Here is a 21,487-nt window from a genome sequence, read left to right as displayed (position 1 = left end):
AAACCGAACCCCAAACAAAAGCCCCTTCCCCAGCTGTCAGTTGTTCCTACGCAATGTAAGCCCACAGGAAGATGTCAAGGTGCACATGGAGAGCAGAAACCGGGGACGAGGGCTCCTGGCCAGAGCCTCTGTTCGCTCTTCCATGCTCTTCCTCACCCTTGCGCTGCTGCAGGCCCCGCGTGCCAGCTGGGCCTTTCTGCAGCTCTAGAAACAAACTGAACTTGCAGCTACAAACCCTTAAGTAGCCAACGTGCTCCGGGCTTGATGATGAATATAAACCAACCCGAAGTTTCCTTCGGATCATTAGAACCCCCCCACGTGACAGCCTTTTCCTTCCCCTATTCTTTTTCCTTATCAGCTTCACGATAACAGCAAAGACACCAAGAAAACTCCCAGAAAAATCTTTGTGAGCATAAAGATAAGGTGCAAGGGCTTATCTGCCCTGAAAACGTTACAGGCAGGCGCTGTGTTTAACTCCAAGATGTGCATCCCCAGTTGAAGAATCGCTGAGACAGCGAGCAAACAGGCCAGGCCTCAGGGCTCCAGCAGCCCAGGGGTGTGGAGGGCCCCATCACGCTGGAAACTCAGGTCTCTGGTTAGATGAACACCACACTTCTTTCTACGAGTTGTTCCTGGTTTTATGCCCTCCATACACAGCGGAGCAAAGTAAGCCTTACAGTAAGATTTCAGTTCAATCTCTTTACCTCATCCATGAGAAATTAAAGAACAATACAACCATGGCAAGCACCTGCACAGGACCCTTCCCACAGTAAGGGTTTATTTTATCTTTAGGCGAAGCCAAAGCAAAATCCAGTGCTCATGGCCTGAAGCTAAATAAATGCCCACATGAAATGGTGCGTGTATTTTGAACGAGGTCAGCAGTTACCTCTTCAAACAAAAGGATATGGCGAGTTATCCCTTACCCGGGACTTTCTTAGTATGAGAAGCTGTAACTGAAAAAAGTTGGAGACATCATTCAAAGGACAAGGTAAGAAACCACAGCTCCTCCTAAGGAGGACTGCAACAGTCCCTTGGCTTTTAAACCCAAGGGGAACCCCTGCTGCTCTGCCCTCCGACCTGTGACTCACCCAGGGCAGAGCATAACACAGCGAGCAGGGTTCCAGTGCTCCTACTGACCATGGAGCGCTGGCTTCCCCAGGTCAACCGGTGCTGTGTCAGAGCAGCTGTAACACTGCTCCAAGCCAGGCTACAGCGGTGGGAAACACAGAGCTTGCAAAGGTACACTGAAGCAAAGAGAGTAAAACCTGAGATGATAAATGTCTCTGCTCTTCGGTGCTCCCTTTGTTTAAGTGTATCTGCATCTGCTCATATGGCTGTATACAGGTACAGAAACTCCTGGGAAAAGCCAGGCACAGTGTTTATTGCTTTTAGCAATTCTGAATCTGCAATCCACAATGCAAAGTCTGTAGAGACGTACACAGGGTAAATGATAAACACGATGAAGGCAGCACTCATCAGCATTAAGAGCACTTACTGACTGCTGGAATTCAGAAATAAAATGCAAGCAGCCAAATCTTTTTTGGGAGCAGCTGTCCACTGACGGCAGAGAAGTGTGAAGAGATGACAGATTCCTAAATCCTATTTAGTAAATTGCATATGTAACTCCATTTACTCCAGAAGCCCTAAGATTCCCACTACTGGGACTGGATTCACTTCTTTGCTTGACTCTTGTTTGGGGTTGGCGCTCGCTATCGAGAGGCCAGGATGTGGGTTTCACCTCTTGCTAATCCACTTGCCTGGCCCAGACCTACTTCCACAGCTCTGTCTGGGCAATGTGCTATCCACACCAGAAAACCCAGGTAAGTCAAATCCGAGGAGGCGTGAGAACAACTCAGGCAAGGTTCTTCCTTCGTGAGCTGCAGCCGACAAGCAGAGGTGGACAGAAGCTGTCTGTGACAGGCTCCGTGACACGAAAACACCATCTGTAGCAGGACTCCAAAGGCTTTAAACCTCCCCCACCTATGGTCAGAGCACGCTCAAGAACTGGCTCTGGGACAGACGGTCTTCCCCAAGGGACTTCAAGCAGAGCTCATGCATCAGCATCTGCTCCACTTCCAGCAATGCAGCTGGTGGTCAAGAGCCAAAACTGTTTCAGAGTCCCGTCCTTCTTCGCGCTTCCAACCTGGGGTCAAGCAGCAGGTACCACTGCAGAAGTACAAGCGAGGTCCTCACCTGACATACCTGTATGCAACACCTGGAGCTGCAGAACAGCCCCACAAACACCACAGGCGTTACAATTTAAGTGGCACTTCTCAAACTGGGACCCGTCCGGCTCTTGCTGCAGAGGACGCAAGTCACACCCGAAGGGAGGAAGGCAACAGCCTGCCCAGGGAGCTCGCGCAGCTCCCCATGCCTCTGCTTACCCCCCGAAGGACCCCTCCCCAGCACACACGTACACCCTGGTTTCTGCAGCTGTCAACGACAGGGACAGCAAAGCAATGTCCCCCAGCAATGGGGACAGGAAAAACTCCTCACCCCTTGCAGACCAGGGCAGGGGTGCAGCCCTGCACAGAGGGACCCACCACCGAGGGAGGCGGGAGGATGCACCAGGATATGGGCAAAGCTGCTGTGTGTGCCCTGCTGGGGGTCTCTGGGCTGCCCCAGCCCGCAGTGGACGGGGTGGCCTGCCCGCTGCGGGTGCTCCGAGGCAGTCGTCACTGCACGTGCCTCGAGCTCCGGCGGCGGAGCTGCGAGACGCTGTGCCAGGCGTGCTTGTGCCGAGAGAGACGAGCGCTGCTGAGCTCCTTCCCCACCAAAAACCCCGAGGCCTCCTGCGTGTACGCTAACCACAACCCTTTGAGCGGCTCATGTATTTACAAACTGAGGCATGTTGAAATCAAAGGGGATACCATATGACATAATTCACATTAAAATGTCAACAGGCTGACAATTTATAGAGTCAATCCACCAAAGGTGGGGAGAACTAAGACGTGGTAATTGTTTAATTCCCGCTTAAACCAACAGCAGCTTTACCTTCAAACGCCGTACACTGTGCAGGGCCTTTCAGGCTGCTGTCAGCCAAGTGATGCCAGCCGCTGGCTCACGGCCAGCAGCCAGACAGCTGCCTTAACTCTTTGTAGGCACCTCCCGCCAGCAGCCACCCTGCGCAGGGCTGGGGAAGGCAGGATGCCGGGGAGAGACTGAGCTCCAGCCCACCCCACAGCAAATATTTGCCATCAGCACAAGGACAACCAGTTTTTCAGGAAGGCAGAGTCCTTCATTAGGGCACTCGTTAGGGCAGCACAGGTCCGTTACCGCACCTCCCAGAGGCCCGGCACCTCCTCCCGGGCAGACAGTGCAGGGCTGGGCCCTGCGGGCACAATGCCTGGTGCTGAGCAGCCCTGACCTGGGCTGGGACCTGCCAGCACCGCAGCAGTGAAACTCTGCAGTTACCAAGTGCCCTGGCCATACGTTATTTTAGGGCACAGACGACTTCTTACCCCGCGTAGATCGCAGCAGCTTTGCCCAGATCCAACATGCGACACCGCTTTAAGACATGACCCCTGGGCCAGAGCAGCTCGCTGACATCCCCTGCCCACAGCCCGGCTGCCAGCGACACGTCTTGTAGCTGGCAATAATGTATGAGGGAGGCATGAGAGAGAAGTGTGCACCGCTGGGAAAAATTCTACCTGGATAAACCACAGCCAATAAATTTTCTATAAATGCCAGCTAATGCTGTCCCTTTGAGAGCAATGGGAAGGGACTGCGAGGACTCCAGAGTCCTCGGCACAGACTTGCTGTCTGTACATAAACAGTAACACCTCATTCTCTCTTCTACCTCATTAACTGAAACGCATTAAAACAAGTGTGCATTGGGAGCAGAAAATGAGACTGTTAAACCAAGCTGATATAATCCTCATCAGCTGTGGGAAATGAGAATACATCCATTATGCTGAATCAAGTGCGCCAACTGCGATGTACCGATAATGCTACGACCCCAAGAAAGATGCTCTCCCCCTCGATGGTATCTCTCCTGCTGTGCTGGATCCAGAGCACTGGGATTGCCTTCCCTGTTCCAGCAGCCATGCCATGGGCCCACTGCTGCGGGCCATGGTCCAGCACAGCAGACAGCATCTCTTGTCACCAGGAGAGATCTGCTTGGGGGAAGCAGGGAGTGCTCTGACTCTATAGCACCAGCAGAGAGGGCACCCAAAACTGGGACATTTCAGCACCACAACTTCAACCAGGAAGAGTTTGAGGACAGCAGGGTTTACCTCGGGTGATGGACACAGCCCCGAGGCCTTGGCACCTTGCTGTAATGTTATCAGCCTCCAGAACAGCAAAAGGGGCAGAAAATACCTCAGCAACTACGTATGAACCCACCTGGCACTGACAGCGCAGTGTCACTACTGCTGTCCCTTACTCCCCAGCCTGGTGATGAGACGCAGGAGACCAAACTAGGGGATCTCAGCAGAGGTGACAAGACCTGTCACGCAATAAGCACTGACCTGGGGCAGCAAGGGACCGGCTTGGCACTGGGATAAGGAACTGCTCCCTTCTCCTGGGGTCAGCCAGGACACGTCCCCACCTCTACAGGCAAAGATGTGCTTCAGATGTTGGAGAAACACTCATCTCTTCTTACCCCAGTGAGCCAGCACAAGGGAAACACACACACACACTCCCCACCTCGAAAGCAGGAGAGGCTGCGGGAACTGGACAGGCCACATCCAGGACAGACAGATGAGCAGCTCCAGCCCCTCCGCCAGCCTTGGGTTTGAACTGCTGACCTCGCCAGAGTGGCTCAGGTTTCCAAACTCTCTTCCCTGTGCCAAGCAGCACTTCTGGTGCAGCAAGACGGGGTCCCCCCTCCCAACGGCTCTGTCGCCCCCCTGTACCTGGAGCACGATCTCAACCACCACTTCAGCACTCGTGCTGGCTGTTGCTCAGGTTTTAAACCCAGCCTAACTACAGAACAGCACTGCATGCAGCCTGTTCAGAGCGCAGCCTGGACTCGGCTCTCCAGGACTTGTTCCTCCGTACCAACCTCTGGGAGCGACAGGACACCCCAGGGCCTAAACCGGCAGCTTCCAGCAGCCTGCGCAGGCATTTTGAACAGGGGCCATGAAGTCTGTTTAACCAGCATGATGTGTGCAACAGAATCACAAAGAAACAGGCATTTAAAGTGACATCTGTTGGATTAATTAGCTGTGTAATTAGCCTCCCCTCTGTGGAGATAGGCTTTGTTACTGCTGCCTGAAACTTCCCCAGGTGATTTTCTTTGTAAGCATCGCTCCCTGAGCATGAGGGAGGAGTGGGTGGGACAGAGCTGTACGAGGTCTCCAGGCCATGAGGTGGCTGCAGGTCAGAGGAGCCCAACGGCCACAAGCCACATGTGACCAGACAGCTCAAGCATCAGCCCTTGCCAGCCTGTGACCGCAGGCAGCCTGGCACCAGGGATGAAAGGCAGGGGTGGAATTCAAATTTTCACAGTCTTCCCGGTTAGATGAGAGTGTCCTCGGCCTCCTGCACCCCCCAACCCTTCCCACCCCACCCCAGCTCAGCTCAAGCCACCGTGTGACAAGGCAGTGACCGTGTCTCCACCCCAGCTGCTGCTGCCGGCTCTGCCGAGCAAGAAAATTCTGAGCTAAGGCTTAGGACAAAGAGGAAACCAGGATCCTGGGATTAGCGGCACCCCGGTGGTGACTCAGTGGCCAAATAAATAAAGGTTCCTCCCTAGAAACCCACCTCCCTGCTTTGCATGCAGACCGAGAGAGGGAAGGAAGGAATCTGGGCATTCGTTCTGGTGTCAGGACAAAGGCGGTGTAACAATGGAGCTGTACACCAACTCCAACATAAATCAAAGTAGCACCTAGGAGTGCAAGCTGATCCCGACAGCTTCTCCATATTGTGCCACAACATCCTGGCTTCATTCCTCATAGCTCATGGCAAGGGGGAGATTCAAAATACAGTAGTGAGAAGGCAGTTTTGGGGACTAAGGACACAGCACTGCAAAAATTAACCTCCTCCAGTACCTGCTTATTCTCTTTACTCCACACAGACACGCCAAGCTCCTGCTGGAGCCACAGAAGCTGGAGTCTGCCCCTCCTAACTCATCACCAGCGTGCCAGCTTACTATGTCCAAGCAGAGGGACCTGCAGCTCCTGGAAGGCCGTAAGGGACAAACCGGTACTGCTAAGCTTTTATATGAACATTCCCCAACCAGACAGCCACCACCCAGCACCCCCAGCGCAGCCTGGCAGGCCCGGAGCTCCCTGTGCCGGCTCCGGCAGTTCATGCGACGGTGCCCACGCGCCCCGCGCACGCAGCCACACGCCACATCTGCGGCTGGGGAAGGACCGCTCGCACTCTGCCCCGCAGCTCTGCCGTGTGGGCAGCAGTCTCTGGCAGGGAGGCAAAGTAACCCGGAGACATGTATCTTCAAAGAGCTGCAGTGAGGTTTACCAGAGCCTGTCCAACCGTACCCAAAGGCAGGGCTTTCAGAGAACCTGTTGCACAAGTGTAATTTATTGCCTAATCTGAATTGCAGAACTTGACTGCACGCGGCACAGTGCAAGGCCAGAGATTTTAGGACTGGCAAGTAAGACCAAAAGAACATTACGGCATTAAGTTATGTATTAGGCATGCATTATTTATTGTAAGTTAATGAATTTCCTAGGAGATAGCAAACAGGATCTCCCATGCTGCTTCCACAGTACTTTTGGGTACTTTAATGGTTACAGAATCTTGTTCGGGAGCAGCTTGGTTACCTCCGGAGGGAAGAGGACGCAGCGCCTCGCAGCCCGGGCGCACCAGCACAGCCCTACTGAGACCAGCAGCTCATGGCATGGGTTGGGGAAAGCACGGCATGGCCTCCTCCCCAGCAAATCAACCCCCTGCTCGAGCTGGATGGTAATGAACGGCCATCCATTATTTAATGAGCTCGTGACAAAGTGCCTGTGGCTGCACTGCTGCTACCTGGCCGGGGGTTACCCACGGCACTGAACGCCTGACCGTGCCCCAGCCAGGACAGGGCCTCGGAGGCACAGTGCCCCAAGAGAACCACAGATCTCCACAGGCGCTGGCAAGTGGGGGTGTACAAGCCCCACGCTGCAAACCCACCCACCTGTTTCAACCTCACGCAGGTGTCGTCCCCTCCTCTACCTGCTCACCCCACACTCTCACACCCAGGGCTCGGTCCAGTCCCACTGGCCAGACTTCAGCTACGGGCACCAGGTGCCTCAGGGACGTTGGGTGAGACCCAGTGGCCTGCTGCCTCCTGGACAAGTCTCGTTTCAGCCCTCCTGGCTGAAGGTCCCTTGCTGAGCCAGGCCTGCAGGCAGCCCAGGACACAGGCACACACACCTCATCAAGGTGACTGTGTCTTGCAACAGGAGAGTGAGATCCAGGAGCACTTTGCAGGACCCTCCCTACGCCCCAGCACTCTGCCATCGCCCGGGCCCCTGGGCAGGTGCAGGATCAGGCTGAGGACGCTGAGCCAGTCCCAGTCACTGGGAAGTCACTGCAAAGAACCAACAAGGTTGGTTACTATCCTGAGTTTGGTTTGGTGGTTTTATGGTGGTGTTAACCCATTCTCAGCAATATTTTGAACTCCAAGCCCTGTTTCCAGACAGTGTCTGGCTAAGGCCTAACGCGCTGCCCTGACGCTCGCCACCCTCGCAGGCGCAGTCTCCCTCCTTTGCTCCTCACGGTGCTTTTACAGGGTGGTTTCTTCACCACGCTCTTGGATGCACATGGCTCAGTACTTACTGGAAAACCACTGAGAGGAAAATCTAAGTGACCGAGGTCCATAAATAAAACATACAGCAAGCAGTGCTGTGCATTCTCAAGTCCTGATTCCAGCCCTTTCCAAAAGCAGTACAGGGGAAGTGTGAAGTTTGTGATCCCACGCTAATGTACTTTACCATTAAATACCTAAGGGAAGTTAAAACCTGCCTAAATGCCAGGGTGATGGGATGGAGCAATCTGTCACCCAGAGAAACACCCAGTCCCAAGAGGGATGTCTCTGAAAGGGTTACACAGACAGGGAACAGATTTTGTACTAAAATACTTGCCAGTCCAACAGGATGCCAAACCAGAACCCGGTCGCTGGGGTCTGTTCCTCCTGTAACTGACTGAGCCTGGAAGAAGAGTGAGGGAGCGCACGGAGCTTGGGGAGAGGCGGTGCTGGGGGTCAGTCCCTGTTGGGGAGCTGAGCTGAGGGTCCTGCTCGAACCCCAGGGCTCAGGCTCATGATGCCATGCCCACCAGGCCAGGGATCTAAGCTTCTGTGGCTACGGGTTCAGCAAGGATGGATTTAAGCACATTGTAGTCCTCAGAGCCACATCCATTCATAAGCTTATCCTTCATCACGCGTTTATCTGCGACTAGAGGATGGCACATTTGAATTAAAGGTTTAGGAGACCAGCTTTAAAAACAACTTTGTGGGGAGACTTCAATGGATAGTCAACTTGTGAAGCTGCCATTGAATTTTTAGCTTAAGACCTTGTAGGAAATCAGCTAAAAGTCCCTTATACTCTGTAATTTAAACAGGCTTTAAACGGGCACAATTCACGTTGCTCATGAGTGTAATTCAGAGCCCCGGTGCTGCATCTGTAGTTCAAAACAAACTTGCAAAAATAAACCCAAAACACAAAGAAGGCAGACAGCAAGCAAATCAAAGGTTAATACGGCTCTAAATCCTCCGTAACAAGCACGACAGACTCTTTGTGGGCAACCTCACCCTAAGATCCTTAAAAGGCCGAGATCGAAGGAAGCTTCTGATAAAAATCAAACCCCAAACATCTCCCCTTTTGCCTACATTAAATCATCTGGGTACTTCAAAGCTGAATCACACCAGCTACTCGCAGCTCTGGCAGGGCTGAGCCGAGTGCTCAGCGGCTGAGCCAGGCTGGTCCAGGGGCTGGTGGCAAAGCCATTGCCAGCTGGCAACAGCCACGTTGAGTTCTGTGCCATCCCCTCTCTGGCACCTGTAACCCAGCAGCCGCAGAGCATCTTCTGATCTGCTGGAGAGGCACAGGAAACTTCCCACTCTGTATCTTGAAGCCACAAGCCAAGAACTTTCATTTGTGTCTCACTGATGCCATTTATTCACCGATTTTTTGTTTTTAAAGCTTGAAACCCCAAGATATTTAACACTCTCTACCTGACAGAACACCGAGCTTTCCTACACTGAGGCCCTACGGGAAGAATCTCCTGTCAGAATGGTGGGATGAAACGACCCTCAGCTTGACCTTGCTGCAGAATTATGGCACACTTAACTCATTCTAATCCAAACAGGAACAGTAACCAGAGTTTAATAAACCAGCAACTTCTACCAGCAGTGAAATTTGCGAGAGGAAGCTGGGCAGACCTAACCCAAACCTCTTGAGTACATCACCACAGCTTCCACCAGCTGTTTGAGAGCTGGGCTGGCGCTTGTGCCTCAGGGAGCATCTACCAAGTGCTGGGGTGCCAGCTCCACACCGACCCATCCTGCTCCTCCTCCAGCCCACCTGCATCCCGTGGCAGTAAGATTCACAGGGAAGTGATACCCCACGCAATTAAAGTTGGGATTTTTTCCACTTTAAACCTGTTGCTAGTTGTACCAGACACATTTTTTGTGCTAGGAGGAGAAGGGCAGCAACTGCTGTCTGTTCAACCCCCTCCTTTCCACTCTGGATTCGTGTGCCAAGGCCAAAGTCCATTTATTGTCTTCACACAAGTCACTCTAGCCGGCTATCATCCCTGCCACGCTCTCTGGGCTCCTTCTAGCTGCTTTAATCCTTCTTAAAATGAGCTAAATTGAAACTAATATTCAACAGTTTGCTTTACAGAGTTCCTACGTTTTACCATTGCCTTTCTGCTTGCCACTCACCACTGAGTTGATGTTTTCAAACAGACCTGAAAGGATTCCCCACCTCACTTCCAGGAAGAGCAATTTTACCCCTCTTTTGGCTTTGTTTTGGTTTTGCTTTTTCTTTTTCTTTGCACGAGGGGGGAAGCAGGGAGAGAAGCCCAGACATCCACATCAGGGCTTCCACACACGCTCTGCTCCTCTAACACCGCAACACAAACTTCACCTACCGTTTCCTGCGAAAGCACTTCATGGTGTGAAGCTCTTCCACAACCCATCCAACTTTCCATCTAAAGGGTCCATATAGTGTTACCTTATTGCAGATTTCTAAGCTTGCTTTTTACTCCATTTTTGGAGAAACATAGTGAGAAAACATCTATCTTTCTCATCTTTTTTCTCCACTGTTCAAAGTTCGGGTTTACTTCGCTTCTTCCCCCCCCCCCATCCTCCACCTGGCTACCAAGTCATGGGCATCCTCCTGCAGCGACAGCAGCCACAGCCCTGCTCCAGATGCTCCTCAAGACTCCTGGCACAGGCTCTGGGAAGTGCGCTGCCTGTGGGACACAGGCCAGCCCTGCCTGGATGCTGGCTGCTTCCCTCCACCAACCAGCAGTGCTGGGAGAACCTTCTCTTCCAAACGTCTGGTTTTCCCCTCTCTAATCCACATGCCTACCAAACTCTTCCCTCGCTCTGTCATTTTGCTGAATTAATGCTTTGTATGTCCCAGCACATGGTACTGCCAGAACTCCCCAGTGCTGGTACCTCCAGTGACTCTTCCCTTCACTGGTACCTCTGTTCCAGAGCATCCCTCAGCTTTACCCTATGTAAAGAGGCACTCTTCAGCTCACCTCTGAAACATGGGCGAGAGGACTTCCCTCGTCTCGCCCCTCACCACACTGTGGGCCTGCTGGCCTTTCCCTTTTTCTGCTGCCCCTTGAAATACTTTCCTATTTAATCATGTTGGACTTTCTGTGGACTTTGGCAGGGTTTCCCCCCGCTCCATTTTCAACTTTTTCTCACGGGCAGTATATATTTAATACAAGTACCTAATGTGGTTTTAAATAAACCCCCTGTGACCTGCACACATCACCCCCTTCTAATTTCTCTAACAGTAGCTCACCCATTTTATGGGATGTTTTAACTTCAAATCTGGATACTCCTGCGGTAAATGTTCTGTCTGTTTCTGTTGTGGCAGGACATTGACTTTGAATGCATTACCATCATCACTCAGTAAGTACAATCCATACAATCCTGTGTGCATCATCAGGGGTTAAATCTTTTTGGGATCTTCCAGCACATTTCTTCAAGTTGACATGCACAGCCTCTAGACCTTTAGCTGCTGCCATGATGCTTCACACCATTCGCGAAGCGGCAGCCGGGAACTGCCTGCTGTTGCACTCCCTACACTGCAGGCTGCTGCGCTTCCCCTCTCACATCACAGCCAGATCCTGCTCCTGCCACTGGAGGTACAGCCCTGGATGCCCTTCTCAACTGCGTGATGTCAATCACTGCTGGGCAGTCAAGGGTGTTTCATGGAGTCAAGTAAGTTAAGGCACCCTGTCACCCCAACTCCTCTATCACTCCTACATGTTCCATTCCCTGACACCACAGGGGTTATCTTCCTTTCCACCAGCTTTCTCAATTGCTTTTTCGATCAGTATCTTTGTTTCAGACCAACAACCCCAGCAGAGCTCCACAATTAACACTGCCTAGGACACACACCTCTTGTTTCAGTCTGTCCCATGTACTGGATGCCACTGGAACCATAACGCTTGGCTCCCAAACCCCAGCTTGGCCTCCCACAGCCGCTCCTGTGGCTCAGCCTCACTGCTCTCCAGACACACGCAGGCTCCTGCCGTGCCTGTGCGAGCAGCAGGACGGGACACATGCTGCTCCCCAGCAGAACTGGGAGCTCCCACCACCCTCCACTGCCCCTCCGTTTTCCTGCAAATGGCCTGTCTGCATTTCTTTCCAAGTCAACACAGATCCCGAAGCCTGATCACTGCTGGTATCTGAGTACTGATGTGAAGGGGTCGTGTTCCTGCACACTCTGCCTCTCCAAGCTAACAAAGAACCTCTATGTGTGCCATCACGTAACCCCAACCCTGTCCTTCAGGCTCCTCGTTCCCTACAAAGTTAACTCAGCGCTTGGAAAGCCTGAAAGGAAGACGCTCAATGAACTCATTGACTGCACTCATTTGGCAGCCTGGCCAGCAGCGTATTCCTTCAGTAGTTCTTTGTTTAAACCTCTTCTGAGTTGCAGGTTTTCAACTAGAGATTGCCAGGAAGTTGCAGGAAATGTCCACACATGGCTCTTGCTCAAGCAGGTTATTTCCTTCTGGAAATTCCACCTGTGCAATAGATGCCAAGAACTCGTGCCTGACCTCTGCCAGATGTGGGGAGTGCTGCTCGGAGCAGATCTGGCCTAGTCCTCTGGGTCACAGAGAGAGAAGGCTTAGCTGCTGCAGTAAGGCTGTGCTTGTCAAGAGTGTGCACAGCACCTGCCTACAACCCCACCTCAGTCTCTCCATATGCATCGGGCTGTCCTAGCTAGGAGATGAAGGGTCCTCAAACCCGTGGTCTACCTCAGCTCAGTCCCTCCCCCTCGTTAGTTTAAGCACACACATTACACCGGTGCTTGTGCTTTCCAGGCAGTTTCTCAGAACGTAAAAACTACCAACTGCACCAAGGAGATGAGCAGTGCCAGTGAGAGGCACAAGTGCTGCCTTCTGCCCGCAGGATTTCCAGTTCAGTCACAGGATTTTAGGGGACAGCAGGGGTTCAGGGATAAGGTAAGAATAAAGGAAAGATTACCAGACCTTTCCAGTTTCTTGTCGTACGCAAAGACCCCACTGCAGCATCCCTGCCCCTCATCCCTGCCGCGGGAAGAGGCCTGATGCAAGCTATTGCAACGTGCAGGGCAAAGATGGCAGCAGGAGACCAGACCTTCTCCTCCGGCACTGGAAGCATCGCAGGAGAGGACTTAAGGTTCGCCAGGCTACAGGCGAACGGTGTCTCCAGACCACGTCTTTAGGCAGCAAGGAGCACGAACAGAAGTGGCTCTTGGGCAATGCAAGGAGCCGGTAACATGCGATTTAAGAGAAAAATGGCAAAAAAGCAGAATAAGGAGGATTGTGTGTGATAAGCCTAGTGTGTGCTCTCACCCAGCAGCATCTGGAGAGGATTTTCTCCAGCAGGCAGGGAAGAACTCGATTACATCCAGTTAACTGTGCTCTAAACTGATTATGCATGTGCCAGGCTAATGGATTACATTAGCAAGAGGAAAAATAACATCCAATCAATCTCAATTTACTGCAGACCACACCAAGGCCTGAGAGAAGAGAAACCATTCTGTGAACTACCCCCACCCCCGCTGCATCTCTCCAGCTATCAAGAGCGACGCAGCACTGCAGCCACGCCGGAGGAGCTGCACGGGAGCTGGCATGGTCCACAGACAGGTTTTTCCATGAAGTCAAGCTCTGATTCCAGCTACGCTGGAGCGAGATGCCATGAGCCCAGCTGTCCCTGCGACAGGCTTCACACAGACACACCAGAAAGCTGACACATGGGCCACACAACAGGCTGCGCTGCTCCAGACCACGCTGATCCCTGTCCCGTGTTTCAAGGCGTTCGGACCAGGAGCACAGGACTAATGACTCCAGAACTGCCCAGGCCTCCTGAACTCACAACCCCACGATACCACTTCGCCTATCCAAGAAAAGCATTTCAGGAATCTCCATTACAAGCACCTACGGCTGGTCCCCAGTCTGGCTTTGGTGGGGTTGCTGGGGTTTTTCTTTCTTTCTTTCCTTCCTCCCTTTTTCCCCCTCCCTCCTCCAAGAGACTCAACTCTAGTTCCCTGAGTGATTCTTCCCCAGGGGAAACCACTGCAGACAAGGGTGTCGATAAAGAATTCTTAACCCCTTGCAATGCACATTTAAGACAGCAATATTATGTGTTAAAATTGAAGGAGAGTTTTCAAACAACTCTCTTGTACCCCAGCTGAACCCTGCAGACAGGAGATTCAATTTCCCAGCTGGCCTTTTTGAGTCTCACCAGCACTGCCCTGTCCCCAGCTTGCAAGCCGATTTTACTCTCTCCAGTCTCCTGCACCTCCGAAAGCAGAGGCTTGTGTGTACCTGACTGCTTGCAGAGCCAGACCCGGCTGTGCTAGGCTAGGGCCCAGCTGGTGATAACAACAGCCACTGTCACAGCAGTCGTGGCCTCAGCAGCAAGCTCAGCAGAACACTTTTCCTCCTCCAAGCAGTTGCCCATCACGTCCCAGTGGGTCCAACAACCACAGCTCAGGACAAACCTTCTCTTTCTGCTCTGAATTTGCTGGAACTACTCAGCCCTAAGGGAAATCCAGAAGTTTTGACATGTAACGTGTCTGCACTGACACGTGGGCAGGGTACCGCACAGCTCAAGGTCCCATTTTAAATTCCCATTGCATAAAGAAAAATATTCAAAGAAATAATTAAGAACAACAAAATATAGTGTGTGTGCAAATATACATAAAAGTATCTCCCCACGTCTGGGGGAAAGCAGGAAGAAAAGGATGAGCACAGAGAGAACATAAAAAAAACCTGAGAGAAATGAGAAGCTGAGGAGCGGGACTGCACGTGTGAAGGGAAGGCATGTGGCTGCTTAGATTTATGGCAATTCGTACCTGATTGTTCATACTAAAGCCATTATGGGATGATTAGAGAAAAAGGTGAAGCTTTAAGTCCAGTGAAAATCAATAGAAACGTCTGGAGCAATTCTGTTGCACGAGTGAAAGGACTATTTACTGTATCCGGAGCGCTTCTTGGGTTACAGCCCACGGGGTTCGGCCAGCGAGGGGAGGGGGGTTGTGAACAAGAGAAACAGGTCAGGGAAGAGAAGGCGGCTACAAAGAAGATACAGAACGAAGAGGGGGAGTGTGTGAAAGGAAAACAAGATGGCAGTCACAGGCCAAACGCTGCCGTGGGATGAAAACCTGCCATGCCTCCAACTGCAGTCTGTCCATATGCACAGGAATACACCCCTGGCACACAAAGGCATCTCTTCCAGCCTTCTCCCTCTTCCAGCCTTAAGCAACTCCGCTTCCAGATCCCAGCATTCACTCACACTGTGCATAAAAGCAGGGAGACAGCGGCCCTCTTCCTCCCTCTGTCCCTGCTCCCCCACCCAGCCTTCCCACTGCCACGGCGCACACGCTGCTCCAACAACAGCACAAGCCTTCAGTGCTCATGAAGACTCTTGTAGGGGTCAACAAACTGCCCTATGGAAAGGAGCCAACAAAAGTACAGCAAAAACCTGCCCGCAGAGCCTTTTCAGCAGTGACTGCTGGGTTTTCACACAGTGTCTCTTACACGCAGCGCTACACGACACCCAAGGCCCCATTAACACACCCCGACACGAACACCCAGCAGCCAAAGGCTCTAAGAACCGCGGCGGTGACCAGAGCACAGGTTGCAGAGCTGTGCCACCGAGTGACACCGTATCCCGCTGCAGAGACCCGAGCAGCTCGTCTCCAAAGGATCACAAATCACCGCAGCTCAAACCAGATTCTTGCAGCACTCAGGCAATGAAGGAAGATGAAGCAAAGCCAACCCTTACCTTATAGAGCTTCAGGCTGGCCTCGTGCCTCGAGTTCACCGTGTGAAGACGCAGCTTCTCTAGACTGTTGGTGTAGTAGTCACAAGCGTTGCATTTCAGATGTACCGGGTTCCCAATGGCCACACACTTCAGCCTCCACTCGTTGGCCTTGCCACCCTCTTTGATGTGTGCTACCAGCTGGTATTTCTGCACGTGCTTGTCCGTCTTACAGTGGAGCTGGAAGTTTGCCTTGAGCTGCGTGTTGTAGCGGCACAGCTTGCACTGGTACGAGTCCCCCATCACCGCCTTCCACTCGTCCTCGGGGAGGCTGCGCTCCACGTTCATGTGGAGGCCCAGCATGTCCAAGTTATCTGTAGTGAACTTGTTGCACACAGCACACTGGAAGAGCTTCAGCGACGGGTCGTTTGTCTGCGTGAAACTCTCACCCAAGTTCATGAGCTCCTCAGACACCAGCTGTCCACCACCTAACCGCATGTCCAGGGGGATCTCTCCACCCACTGCACGGAGGAAAAACAGGAGAAAGAGGTCAGAAAAGATGCATTCTTTACTTGCCAGAACAGAAGCGCGGAGCTGCTGTCAGCTCAGCTCTTGCACCTGTGAACACAGTGGAAGATGAGCACGGCTGTCCCCTCACTCACTCCCCTGCGCCGCTGGGCAGTACCACAGCTGAAGAAAGGAGCAATCACAGCAGGGGTGTAAGCCTGGCAAAGGACTGACAGCCCGTGCCACCCACCCTCCAGAAGAGGTACCCAACCCTCTGCCCACAACGACAGCAAGAAAGCCCCTGCTGCCTAAAAGGTTTCAGAAGACAAAGAATTCATTAGTCCCACACAGAAAGTGTCCATGGGCACTTCAAGAACAGCATTAACTCTTCATCCTGGTTTTGTTTCCCTACCTGGAGAAGCACTCACTTCTTGCAAAGTTCACAGCCTCTGAGTAGAGTCTGACAAGCTGAGCTCGTGTCAAGTGCTTACCAACATGGGAAGGTCCTCCCACCATAACCCCAGCTCCAGACCTGCAACCACCAACGCTACAATTCACCTGCTGCCTCCAGGCAAGCTCAGAGACGTTCACAGCCAAGGCCTCTCACACCAGGCACCCTGGGCTTTAGTCAGGGGGAGCGATGAGCTCCAACAGGTGCCTTCTGAGAAGCCCACCACTGATGACACCACACTCTCATACCCCATAAGCCTCACTGCAAATGACTGCTAGTTACACCATACATCTGAGTAACACACCAGAAATGACTGTATCCTTGACCTGCTAAAGATGCCAGCTGGGACACCACAGAGGGGGAAAGAAAAGATGAGAATTACTTTAATTTAGAGTCACTTGAGTTCCTCTGTCTGCTCTTTTTCTTTTTATCACTGTGTGGTGGTGCTCTCCTGTGACCCTCCCGTCCTTCTGGACTAGCAACGAACTGCACTAGGAAGAGCTGAGGGAAAGCAGAGCATGCATGAGAGCAGTGAAGCAGAAATGGAGCGCTTCAGGAGCAGCAGCACTGATGGATGGGCAAGGCTAGGGAGCACGAGGAGATTAGTTCAGAGGAACGCAGGTAGAGAGGCAGATGTCTTTTCACATGCTTTCTCAAGGTGCTGCAGTGAAGGAACACAGACAGGAGTCATTTCAGTCAGTGTCAGCCAGGCCTGAAGCATGGGGGGCTGTTCCCAACCAGCTTTCATCCCGAAGAGCTGCTGAGATCAAACGCTGTGGCTGCCACCCGCCCTGGCTGACAGGAGCAGCTTGGGGAGGAACCTAGTGGGACCTGAGCCTTTACCCGCCTCCAACCCTAATCCCTGGACAGAACTGCAGGGATGGAGTGTGTCCCTGAAGCACTAAGCACCGTGCCAACACCAACACAATGAACACTCCTTGTTGGGAAAAATACATCTGGTGGGGCATTTTTAAGTGTTTTATCATCTCTAGCCATTCCCCTCCGGTTCAGCAACTCTCATCTGGTCAAGCCTTGAATGCTGCAGCTGATGCTGGCACCAGAGCAATGGTTTCTGCTCCATTTCTTTAGCTGAGAAACATCACCCCTTCCTTGCACTGAATCACCAGGACTCTCCAAACCTACTTACCTTTTCTTCTGAGGGCAACACAGTAGGAAGCAAACCAACTCAGCATCTGCCTCTGGCCGGGCCAGCAGCTGATGAGATCCTCGCACAAAGCCACCAGCCAAAGTACTCACCTCCCTTCCCAGATCAAGGAAAAACCATTAGGAAACAGCCCAGCAAGGGTGCTCTCCACAACGAGGAGCCACATTTAACACACACCAGCAATAATCCAGATCTGCTCTTTTATCAGCTCCAAAACCCTCACAAAATGCACTGACATGGAAGCAAGGTGTTTTTCCCATGCTGAGGAAAACCAGTCTGGGACCATGCAGCAGAGAGGTGTCTGCTGTGTAAGTCTCTGTCCTTGACACAAAGGCAACTCACTGCACTGTGGCTGCACTACACAGCAGGATACAGAGGGAGAAAGAAGGGATTTACCACGCAGCGCCCAGCCCACGCACAAGGGTTCTGTGGTAACACAATCCCTCCCCTTACACCTGGGTGCAGTGGAACACCCTTCAGCCTCACCTAGAGATGGAGTCATCGTTGCCATGGGATTGGTGGGGTCTATCTGGAATCCGCCCATCATGAACTGCGTGTCTGAGGAAGTGCTGTCCATCTTCAGGTTGGGAAGGTTCATGTTCTGTGCCAGGTAGTACTGGTAGAGCTCGGCCTCGGCGGGGGACGGCAGGCTGCCCAGGCCCAGGTGCCGGTTGTGTTGGATTTGGGACATGTTCTGCTGAAGCAGCATCATATTGTGCATGTGCTTCTCACTGGTCATGTGAATCCGGAGGTTTCTGGCTACGTTGGTCTCATAGTCGCACACCTCGCACCGCCACGTGGGTTTGGTTTTTGGTTTGGTGGGGGAGGGGGCCCCACAGGTGCTACCGATGTTGGCTGCCGCGGCCGCCGCAGCAGCCGCTGCCGCCGCCGCCGCCCCCGCGGTGTGGCTGAAGACTTGCTCTCCCCCTCCGTTCTGCAGGTTTTGCATGTTGTTGAGATGCTTGTCTGACTGCATATGAATACTGAGGTTGCCTTTGGTAGTAGTGGAGTAGTTACAGACCTCGCAGCGGAAGGGCTTGTAACCACAGGTGTAGCTCTCACCCCGTGCCAGCCGTGGGTGTGGCTGCCCACTCTTGCAGTAGACGCAGGAGCCACCCGGCTCGGGATGTTTCTCCTTCATGTGCGCCTCAAGCGTCTGCTGGTACTTGTAGTGCCAATTGCACTTGGGACACTTGAGTGTCTTACACGAGTTGCGAGAATGCATCATAGTCATGTGGCCACCCAGCGACCGCGAGGAGCCCAGGACCGTGTCGCACTTTGGGCACTCCACGCCGCTCCCCGAGGGGCACTCCCCACCCCCAAGTTCACAGAGGGGGCCAGCATGCTGGTGATGGGAGATGTAGCTCCCGTCCTCGCCCTCCGTGCTCTCATTTGGTTCTGGTGCTGTGGCATTGTCTTTATTGGCACTTTCATCGATAAAGTCCAGCCTCCTGCTGCCCTCTGCCACGCTGGCTCCGCCGCCCTCATTGTTAAAGCTTAAGTGATTCCTCCTGTTTGCACCATCAAAGACAAAGGAAGAAGCAGAATTAGAACTAGTAGAAGCTGTGCCCCGTGACAGGGTCTGGAGCACGTTAGGCATTAAGGGAGAGTTAGAAATGCTTTGGTTTGAGAGAGCAAGGTCCTTTTTGCTGCTGCTGCTGCCGCCTGCCACAGCCCCGGCGTCCTCCTGGGGCCGGTCCTCCAGTTCGTCCTCCAACTCGCTCGGAAACAGTCCTTTGCAACCCTCATCATCCTCGTCTTCTTCCTCTTCCTCCTCCTCCTCTTCCTCCTCCTCCTCCTCTTCCACCTCTTCCTCCTCCTCCTCCTCCACCTCCTCGACTGGCTCTGCCTTTTCCGAGAGGCTGTCCTGGTCGCCCCCCTCTTGCTTCTCCCCCTCTGCCACCCCAGGGTCCTTCCCCTCTGAGGATTTGGTGGGACTGGAAGCCAGCGGGCCCAAGGGGACTGAGGTAATGGGAGTCTTCAGGGCCGAGCTGGTCAGCCCGCCCAGGTTGAGAAGCGCGCCGGGGGCCAGGACGCCTGCGGGCGACGGCTCCGCTCCACCGGCCGCCCCAGCCTGGAGGGCCTGCTCGCCTTCCATGCGAATGCCACTGAATTTACCATAAAAACTGTGTCCAGGGCCTATGAGGTTAGCTGCGGAAACGAGAGGGTGCTGAAAGGTTTTGTTTTTTGGTTCCAGAAAGCTGACAAGGGGTTCCTTGTCTTTGCCTATCCCTTGGATGATAGCGGAGATGTTCTTATTGCTAAGAATTTTCCGCTCCTCCTCACTCAGAGTCATTCGGTGGTCGTGCACCGCGTGGGTCACGAACGAGCGGACATACCCAAAGGAGAGCTTGCACAAGAAACACATCAGGATAGGCTTCCTCTTCCCATAGAGCACAAAGCCATCGAATTTGGACAGGTCCACATTGTTGGGAACATCTTTGGATACGCAGGAGCTTTTGGCAGAACCGTCGCTGTTCAGGTAATCCTTGTTGCTTTTGTGTCGCACATCGAAGACGCGGAAGCTGTGCAGGACGGGGCTGATGCCCGCCAGGGCTGAGGTATTCGGGAAGGCCTGGTCTGAGCCCTCAAACCACTTCCCGAAGGATGAGGCTATGTGGAAGGTGTTGATGATCTGTGGGTAGACAGGAGCAGTGGCGGAGGGCTCTCCCTGCTTGGGCAGAGAGTTCGGGAGCAGCGAGGGGAGAGCCCCGCTGCCGCTGCCGCAGGCGGCCCCGCTCTGCACCAGCTGGCTGAGGCTCTCCACGATGTAGGCCGAGCCGTCCGGCTGGTAGACGATCTCGCCGGCCAGGTTCTCCACGTCGCTCTCCTCCTCCCCGTCCTCGCTGCTCTCGCTCCCGCTCTCCCCCCTCAGCGGCGGGGGCGGGCGGGTGCCGGCGCAGCGGTGCTCCATGTAGCTCTGCAGGCCGGCGAAGGAGGCGGCGCACTGCCCGCAGCTCACCTCCTTGCCGGCGGGCTCGGTGCCGGGGCCGGCCGCGGCGCTGCTCTCGGGGACGCACTCGGGGAAAGGGACCCTCAGGCTGTCCAGGGGGCCGCGGCTCTCCACCGCGGGCTGCTCCATGCTGCCGGCCGTGTCGGGGAGGTGGGCGCTGTTGAGATCAGTCCATTGCTGGTGCTGAGGGATGCCGCACCCATTGTCCTTCCCGGGGATGACGGGCGAGTCACAGCCTTCCATGGCAGGGCCGGCACGGAGCGCTCATTGCACCCGGTACGGCTTGGACCTGCGGGCAGAGAGAGGAGAAAGGTGGATGAGTCAGGGGAGACGGTTCCCTACAGACCACCCACCACAGAGGCCACTGGCTCCTTGGGACTAGACAGGAGGCCGAGAGCTGGTGCCCCAAGATGGGCTCCAGGAACAGGCATCCCGGCCTTGGGCAACACACCGCTGTGACTGAGCAATGGACCCGTGATGGGAGCAGGAACGCAAGGGGCGAATCGAGTGAGCCTGAAGGTGATGAAGCCCACCCCCCCGCTTTCCCTGGAGGGGGCAGGGAGATCACAGCGCCCATGCTGCTGCCCCCAGAGCCTCAGGTCTTCAGAAAACAAACCACCCCCTGAAAACGGTAACAGAAAAGCTCTCCAGAGAAGCAGAGTTAAGACACCACAGCAGGAGAGTGCTGGAGCTTTAACACTGTGTACGCTGCACTCTGGCTCCCTACACCTGATGCTGATTCCCGGGTGATTCCCTCCCATTGGAGGCTCAGGGATCCAGAGCTACTGCACACACACCCTGAGGCCCAGAGCAACTCACACAGGTTTCAGAGTGACTCTGGTATGCACAGGAGATGTAATTGCTGTGTTCTGGACAGAGTTTAAATGGAGAAACGTCAGGAGAGAAACCAAACAGGAAATTCCAGATCCAACAAGGGTCCATCCCCAGGATCAGAGAGCAGTCAGCCCACCACGCTCCAGGAAGCTCCCAGAGATCTTGCAGGGCACAGCCCCTGCACAC

The 21,487-nt window shown here is 53.7% G+C and overlaps 1 protein-coding gene across 1 annotated transcript in view; it reads right to left on the bottom strand.

Moving 5' to 3' along the window:
* The window catches only part of ZFHX3 (zinc finger homeobox 3), a gene marked incomplete at its 5' end in the record, with an annotated part of 96,807 nt that extends 76,097 nt beyond the window's left edge, over window positions 1-20,710 (bottom strand). Inside the window, 2 exons of the mRNA XM_084270185.1 lie at window positions 15,416-15,912; window positions 18,001-20,710. Coding sequence (XP_084126311.1) covers window positions 15,416-15,912; window positions 18,001-20,710 — 3,207 coding nt within the window. The remainder of the gene's footprint in view (window positions 1-15,415; window positions 15,913-18,000) is intronic.
* Window positions 20,711-21,487: the final 777 nt, after the last annotated feature.

Source organism: Gallinula chloropus, assembly GCF_964237585.1.
Source record: "Gallinula chloropus genome assembly, chromosome: 13".
NCBI classification, from domain to species: domain Eukaryota; kingdom Metazoa; phylum Chordata; class Aves; order Gruiformes; family Rallidae; genus Gallinula; species Gallinula chloropus.
Note: the sequence above shows the minus strand (reverse complement) of the source record. Positions and strands in the feature narration are given on the sequence as shown.